The 8862-nt window shown below is 35.1% G+C and overlaps 1 protein-coding gene across 1 annotated transcript in view; it reads right to left on the bottom strand.

Moving 5' to 3' along the window:
• Positions 1 to 8862, bottom strand: part of ST18 (ST18 C2H2C-type zinc finger transcription factor) — a 170424-nt gene that overhangs the window by 69694 nt on the left and 91868 nt on the right. The window contains exon 4 of the mRNA XM_085313531.1: positions 6042 to 6148. Within this exon, the coding sequence (XP_085169657.1) occupies positions 6042 to 6148 (107 nt within the window). The remainder of the gene's footprint in view (positions 1 to 6041; positions 6149 to 8862) is intronic.

Genomic DNA, 8862 nt, shown 5'->3' with positions numbered 1-8862 from the left:
AAGAAGAAGAAAAAAAGAAAGAAATGTGAGCTGCTGCCATAAGATTCTGACTGAAAGAATAGTCACCTTGCAAGATAGCTGTTCTCATGACATTTTTGGCTATATCTAAACCAGCATTGGAAATATGCACCTTCTGGTCTTGGATCTGGCCCAGACTGGTAATTGTAGGGGCAGGTTTTCAATCCCTGGTTTTTATTACAAACCCCTGAAATTCAAAAGGATTAAGATTTCACGTTCTGCTGTGGAGAGCTGCAGTGACATACAGCAGATTGYATGACAATATAATTTTGACCATGTCCGAGGAGGCAAACTCCCATTCTTTCTAAAAGTAACATTAATTCTTAGGTAAGGTAAAATCTATCATGAGAAATTTTGAACGAGGCAAAATAACAGGAACTCCGCAATCTTGCTTCAACCATTTTATTACTTTACGGTCTATCTTTGCTTTGAATCTCATTTTCTCTGTCTGTAAAATGGTCAAACATCCCGTGGATGAAGTCACTCTCATATTTGTACACTGACTGATATGTAGGAACAAACGCAGACGCTAGCATCTGATTTGTTTAACTTTGCTGGGCAAAAGGTAGCTGCAGAGTCTCTGTTCTGTGGATACCAGAAGTTGCCCACACATCCAGTATCTGTGAATCTTTCCTGGCAAAAGGTGGCAATTCTTGCCAGCAGAAAATCCTATTATTTCGCCCTTCCTGAGGATCAGCAGCACTGATTTACCCTAGAGGGAAGATGTAAAAAGTTCTGTTTGTGCTTTTCAGTTTACAGAATTTGAAGATCTGAGGATGCTTTATTTTTAGGTTTACACGACTCAGATAACAGATGTTTTGAAGGTCTAACCTGAAAGAACCTTTCAAAATACAGCAGAATTAACCTGAGATAGAAAAACAGTTTTGTCAGCCTTTCTAGAGGAAAAGAAGCATTTCTCTAATTTCCTAGCTTTTTCCRGTTCGCTGTTATATATGGCTACAGATGATATGCAGCCAGGGGAATCAAAATACCTATTTACAGGAGAGAACACAAGCATTCAGAAGCGGTATTCATGTACTTGAAGAAATCTAATTCTAAAACCTGGGTTAGTGATATCTGAAATGAAAGTATACATTAATCACAACACATTTCAAAGCCAAGTAATGCTATCTTTTCTCTGTTTAAATTTACATTTGATGTTCCTTCTTAGTAGGGAAGAAAAATAAGTGGCTTGTGTTTACGTAGTGGGACTGATGGCAGCCTTTACTTGTTACTATCCTTAAAACCTGGAGAACGAGATTTTGCAATGTGACTGCAATGGTAATGGGAAACATGGCTCTGTTCTCTGATGCTGAGTTGTGATTGAAGGCACTGACCTGCCATAGACTTATAATAGGGGAGCAGGTGTGGCAATGATGGACTTTAATTTCCTTTAATAAACCTTTTATGTGCCACACTTTTACTGCCATTCTATGCTCTCCAAGGTCCTGCACATAATAGGTTCATTACTTTTGATTACTATAGTCTATTGAGACAAACAACTCCAGAACACACTATATATTATGTTCAGTTAAACCAATATAGACTATTTATCCACTGTGCATTATTTCACCTGCAACTCTACAGACAAAATTAACAGCAGCTCCTGTAAGCTAAAACTATTAAAACCACTGGTACTCCTTTGTCATCATTTCATAATAAATACCACACCAATCACAGTGCTGCTCTTTTAATTATGAAACAAAAAGTGTCCACTGCTTCTACTGAATAGCAGTTACTTTGGTCTAAATAGCACATTGCATTGGGATGAATATTTTAAAAACTGCGCAATGACTGGAAACCAACAATAAAATCAATGAAGGTGATTTTTCTATTGATTTTCTTTCCTGCAATAATTTGAAATTATGAGAGTTGTTTAATCAGCTAAAACCTACAATTGATAGGACTGTTTAGCCTGGTGCATACTGTACTGTAAAACAATCATCTTCTAAATATCTGTGTTGCATAAAGTACAGCTCAACTTACAAAAAGTCTCTTGCATTATCTTGAAAATTACTTGAGTTATTTGAAAATTAAAGCTGTGRAATCTTACAAATGTGACTGCAAAAAAACCTCTCTTGCTGAAAATTTGAATGTAATAATCTTGAGTTTTGTTAGTTCTTTCAAAGATTTCCTGAAACTGAAAAAGTGAAAAAAAGTTCACTTATTTTTATCTACTTAGCGATTGTTTTACACAAAACTATAGTGACAGATAGTAAATGAAAACTATTCAAAMTTTCAAATCACACATGAAAGAACAAAAGAAATAAAGTCTAAATGAGAACTTCTGTCCAAAGATTTTAGAGGTAATTGTTATCAGAGTGTGAATTTGGGAGTCATATCTTAGTGTTATACACACTAAAGATTGGACAGATTTTGGAAGGTGCTGGGTGTACTCAAAGTTTGATATGGCCAGCCTTCCCTTCAGATATACATGTTTTCTTGAGAGAAGAAGATATAAGGGATAAATAGAATGACATGTGTACACAAAATCCTTACGGTGATATGTTTCTACTGATTTTTCAGCAATCATTGTCATCAGGATAACATCTAAGTACTTCCCAGGAAAATTCTATCAGGAATTGCAAACTCATATTTTGTAAGGGCAAACTTCATGAGGAAAATACATCCAATAATAGCGACAAGTAGTTCCATGAAGAGGGGAACTAATTCCACCCTACTATTACATCTTATAATTAGATTCGCTGATATGACAGGATTTAAACCCATCCAAACACTTTCCATTCAAAATTAGTTGAAATTTGTTAATGAACTCGAAAGGAGTTAGTGAGAGACATACAGTCAGAAATACAGATAGACACACAGAGAATGAGCAGATATGTAACCATAGATTACTATGAAAGCAGCCTAAGAAATTAGTGCCTGACTTAGAGTTCCTTCATTAACACCATATTTCTGTGATTTGGAAAGTTACTCTGGATGTTGATGCTGAACTGTTTTCTGAAAGCATGATCTGACAAACCTTATTAAGTTTACAAATGCTTTTTGTTTGAACTTATAGCTCTGAAAACAGATCCTTCCTTCACTTTTCCTTCATTACTCGTYGACACATAAGGCTAAGCCAATAACTATAAGGCAGAAAACTGATTGGAGTCACTGGCAAACTCTGCCTGACTAAAAATGGAGTTGATTGCTAGGTCCATGCTGCAGGATATTMATTTTTCTCCAGATGAGCCTGCCGGAATAGCAGCAATCCTATTTGCTGAACAAACTATTTCAAAGTTCCTGGCTACAGAAACCAAATGTTACTTCTCCTGTTTGTACCATCTCAAAGTAGCCAGAATACTTGAGGGAAGGGCCTGGAAATACTTCCCTGAGTGARGGAATTAGGGTTTGGCTCTCAGTTCGTTTTTATGCATGCCTGGAGCATATCCGTGCACGTGTGCATGTACAGATGTCATAACGGGATCCAAGAATATGACTAACAGCTGAAATAGAACACGTAAAATTATTAATAATAATAATAATAATAATAATGACTCTTTGAGTTTATTTGCACATTTTAAGACTTTAATTTCTGAAGCTGAACTGAGCCACTAGTACATTATTGTGAAAAAAAGCACGACCTGGGGAAGCCAGTGCTCCTGACATACATAAAAGGGAAATGCACCTCCTGGAAAGAGCTATGCACCCTCAAACGTCTACTGTATTCTCGGCACAAACATGACCTTCCCTGAGTGGGTTCCAGGCTCCTGAAGTGGCAGCCTGTTTCCTTCTGTGTAACTGGAGAAAAGAAAAGCACCAGTTTATATAGTGGTAAGGAGTATAAAAGCTGATGTTTCCTTCCCTCTGGTTTTCCAGCAAAAGTTRGATCTAATTTTCAAAATGAAATTTGGCAAATAACTCTTCTAGGACAAATTTTGTCTGATTTTGTAAAGTCTGAAAAAATGATAGATTTACTGTATTATTTGTATATTTGTATATAATTATCCATACATAAGTCAGTATAGAAGTAATATGTACATCTGTCATTAGGCCAATGGACTTAGGCAGAAAAGAATGATGACTTTTAAGGCACARAAGCCCTTCTTCAAATTTTAAACACAAGTTACAAACTTCAAAGTTGAAGTCAGACRCTGCTAAGCACTGTGAACATATGTCTATGCTGTGCTGTACCCCAAGATGAGATGGCACTGKGTGGGAAAATGGTCCCTCTCCCTACAAAGAATACCATCAGAGGAAGCTTTTCAGAGTCTTTGACACCCATCTTTCAATGTTTCCTTTCAACGACTGACTTAAGAATCTAGAAAGGGGATCATAGTCATAAAGAAAAACTTTTTCTTTAATGAATCACAAAGTAATAAAATTTCCTGCAGTCTGTCCAAGAGTACAGAACTGTGTTTAGCTATTCATGTATATATGTAAGTGCATCTTTTTGTCACTTTATGATAGCTTTTTTTAATGTGAAATATTAATGACAGCATGAAGGTAAGAAGTACAGAGTGAGAAGAAATTGCAAACGGCAAGTACAGCAAGTACAGCAGCTAGACAAAGCTTATATGTTCTGATTCCTAGAAGAGAAAAAGCAGACTTTCCCATTTTCATATATTTCTGTACCAAGCTCTGAAGATAAAATTTTCAGGAACATTGTCCATACTGAGGCTTAAAGTTTCTCTCCTCCTCCTCTTCTTTTTCTTCTTTCTAATCACAAATTGATAGAAAGAAGAAATACTAAAAAATTACTTGTTTTAAAGACTATTTCTGAAAACATGTCTTTTTATGGTTTTGATTATTCTTAACCAAGGAGTCATCAAATCTTTATTTTTAAACTTTTGCTCTAGTTTACACAATACTATTCTTGATTTCTCTAGGAGAAACCTGAATAACACATAAATAATCAGTTCAGATGTATTTCAAGTGCATCAACAGAATGTAAACTTTAAAGTAAATTCATAATATTTGTAAACCACGAAGGATTTGTTATTTTGCAATGTTGTTAAATGCATATGTATTTTTGAGAAGTAGGTATTTTTACAATGAAGTCACTACTTGAAAATATGTGGTAGCAAAATAAACCTTAAATCAGAGACAAGCTTGAATGGCTTTGTAATGAGGATGATTTATTTTGATTCTCACTTCTGATTTCTGAGTTGTCACTGCTGTTGTATACTTCATCCATGCAACTTTGCACAACTGGCAGTGCTGAATATAAACCAAAGCCATATGTTTATGTCCTTTTGCCAAACGACTACAGCAAATAGTTCTATTATTCCCTTAGGTAACCAATGTGTGCCAAGTATTTCTATTAGTCTGCGTTACCAAGGCATTAGAGGGCAGAGTCACAGCTTTATGAAATTAACGGGCAACTGCTAGCTTTATAAATTTAGAGCAAAATTATATACTGTACCCTACTGAAATGCAGCTTAACACAAGCTGACATGAGATGTTACTTTTTGAAGTTTTTTTTTCTTGGATTTTTATTCTGGACATAGTTCAATGCCTTGTCACTATCTCCTAGGCTACTTTAATACGATAATACTATATACTAAAAATCATTTTTTTCTTAATGAAGGAAAAAAGTATTAATTATATTCAAAATCAAACTGCTTTGACACCTTGAAATCTTTAACAAATAAGGAAAAGCATTTATTCCACCCTACTGACTTATACTAAAAAAAAAATCAATATTCATTATCAAAAATTTTCAAACAAGTCATCCCTTGTGGATTAAATTTAAGCAGTACATTTTGAAATACATTCTCACACATAGAGGCATAGAGATTCAAAGATATTTGTGCCTTTGTCAGTATATTAACTTAACAAAGTGTAGTTACAAAAGTAAAAAACTAAAATTTCTAGGTATTTATAAACATTTACATTTTTCCCAGTTGTTCAGTATTGTTACACTTGACTCTTGTAGATTGCTGTTTTAATATAGCGAAGACTATACTAGGAAAATAGCCGTAGAAGATGAATAATACAAGTGAAAACATAAAGTATACTAGTATTAATACACAGATACATTTTGACTCAAATTAATTTATGTAAACAAATTATCCCACCTTTGCGTGTTTCCAGGTGAAATTATGGGCAGATTCCAAAGGACCGAATTTGTCACTCTGACCAAGAAGCTTTGACTGATTTAACAGATAATCCTGAAATTCATTCTCTGTAAGAAGAAAAAAAAAACAGTTAAACTAAATAAAACGTAGATGAAACAGGACAGTATTATATCAAATAGGCAAAGAATCCAGGCACATTGTTTTCTTGCACTGTTTCTCTGAGATCTGGTACAGAGGCATCAGTGATGCTTTTAAAGGGTAGAAATAGAGGAAAATGTTTATTTTTTACGGTACCTTGTTTATATTACAAATGCCTTCTGCAGTAGCTTATGAATATGACCTACTCTAAGAAAAGTTTTTATTCCTGCACAGACAGAAACTTACAGTTTATACACCTAAAAGTCCTGACTCAAACATCTTYATTGCACCAGTATCCCTTCAATCAAGTAACGTGGTTCAGTACAGGATGCAAAATGAGAAGCATTTAGGAAAGATTCTAAAACATTTTAATCATAGCAGAGAAATCCTGAGTTTTATTTTTTTCTGATTTTGAAAATCAGTATTTAAAGTTTGGCAGAGTGGCAGTGTTCTCACCATAAGCAAACCAGAGGAAATTCTTGACATTTCTGCATTCTCAAATTTTGTGCCTTTCTGTGAGGAAACTCACACTAAATAAAGAATAACAATGAAGGAAGAAGAGCTGCAGAAGTTGATAAGTGACCGTACAATACTAAAGGCCTTGTACTCAGAAATAATGAACACCCACGCCTGCAGAAATTTTAAGAGAAAATTCTAGGCACTTGTAATCTGGGAAAATCGAGTTGTGATCAGTTATTTATATGCAACCTATCAGCATCACTCCTGCTATTGGTCAAAATATAAATATTTTATTATCACCTGCAACTTCAGAGGTTCTTTTCAGATATTATCCAGCATATTTAGTAAAATATAGGTATTCATTCCACATATTCCATATATAGGTTAATGGAAAAGTTTGCACAGAAACACTTGGAATTTCAAGGTCAAACATTATCTATTCATTTAATGGTGTCTGATAAAATTTTGTCTGTAAAATTTGTAATTTTAACTTTTCTTACTGGAAAGACTCATTCTAAACAGTTTTTCTGGGAAGTTAGAGTTTTTGATGGATTTATGCCTGAGTCCCAGCAGAGTGTTATACTAGTTTCATCCCATCGATAACTTTTAATTAAAATAAATAAGCTTTTATCAAGTGGCAAAACAGACAACATATGCAACATGATAAAGAGGGTAGAAAAAAACAGAATAAAACAGCTCAATACCTAAAACATTTTTAAGCGGTTTTCTAGACAGTATGTTCCAGGAAAAGGATTCTGTTTAAGCTCAAAGGTCTCTTTTCCCGTTATTCTATTTTAATCCACGAAAAGAACCAAGAGGACTTTTAAAGCTTGCTACCTGCCTCTTCCTCTTTGTTCCAAATACACTCTAAAACAAAAGAGCTCTGAGAATAGCCACAACGGTGAAAAAAAGCTCGCTCTCAAGCCTAAAACTTAGCAGCTTTTTGTCTAAAATCCTATCATGTTATGTATTTATTAGCAATACATTTTTCATTTATTTTCTCAAAGATTGCCAATAAAGAACTAAATCACATAAGGGAGTAGCTGTAAACCCTTTGAGTTCCCTAATGTCAAACTCATTAGCATCCGAATAACCACACAGCAGCACATCATCTGCACAATTGCAATTTTTTACTACTTTTAATAGCGTTCCTCAAAGGGCTCATTTTCAACTTTCTTCAGTGGTTAGTTGGTTCTCTGGGGAAAAGGAGCTTCCTGACGCTCACAGCTTCCACTCAACAACCAGGCCGTTTGCTGTCAGAAGCATCAGCCCTCTGCCCTAACCCCATCTGCTGTCTCTCTCATCCTAAGGGACTGAGAGTTAAGACAGCACAGCTGAGATCCACTTAGAAAAGTGCACAAAGGACAGGAAAAAAATACAAAACTTTTTGCATTTACTTTTACATAATAAGCACATACATTGAAAATCCTCCTTTTAAGAAAAGAAGGCTGCGCTGGTAGGGGGAAGTTAAAACTGTGCTGGAAAACTACATGCAACAGTGCCATTTGCTATTTTATTCCCATCTGTCTTGTATACCAGATCATCATCTATCATTGTAAAGCAGAGAGTATTATAGCAGGACAAAAGCAAGACTGACATAAAGCACAAAACCTGACCCTTCTCCTATGTTTTGATTACAACAGAATTTATTGATAAATGAATGTAAATTTGCTATTTTCTACTTTTTTTCATATAACAAGGTACTGGCTGCCATACAACTGATTCGTGGGTGAGTATCACATTTGAAGATATTTCCTATCTAATACAGTGTCATGCATCTGTCATGTTATAAACAGGGTGTGTAGGACTACGCTGTGTCACAGGATGTGACACACCTCTGATGGAATATRAACTGTGTGTCATCTGTGCCACACTCCAAAAAGTAACTTGGATTTCAAATACAGTGCTGAGATCTGATACTTCAGGTAGCAAACAAATTGGGAAGAGTTAGTGCTGATTTTCCTGAACATCAAAGTCCARTACAATAATTTATTGAGGAACGCTTTGTTTTAGTATATTTTATCCAGCATAAAGTGAACTGTGGGCCAGATTCTGAGGCTGACTAAGGAGTATGGTGAAAAGGGCTTCAGGCTGCAATGCCAACTTAAAGAATGACTACCTCAACCCCAAGAGGCCCCAAGGACTATCTCTGTAGGTTTGGGGAAATTTTGATGATAAGATTGTAATAGTAATAATTTATTTATTTGTCAAACAATTTATAAAT

This window comes from Rhea americana, unplaced genomic scaffold (genome assembly GCF_003343005.1).
Source record: "Rhea americana isolate MKP2758 unplaced genomic scaffold, rheAme1 scaffold_39, whole genome shotgun sequence".
In the NCBI taxonomy this organism is placed as follows: Eukaryota; Metazoa; Chordata; class Aves; order Rheiformes; family Rheidae; genus Rhea; species Rhea americana.
The sequence above is the reverse complement of the archived record's forward strand: the minus strand, read 5'-3'. Positions and strand labels throughout refer to the sequence as shown.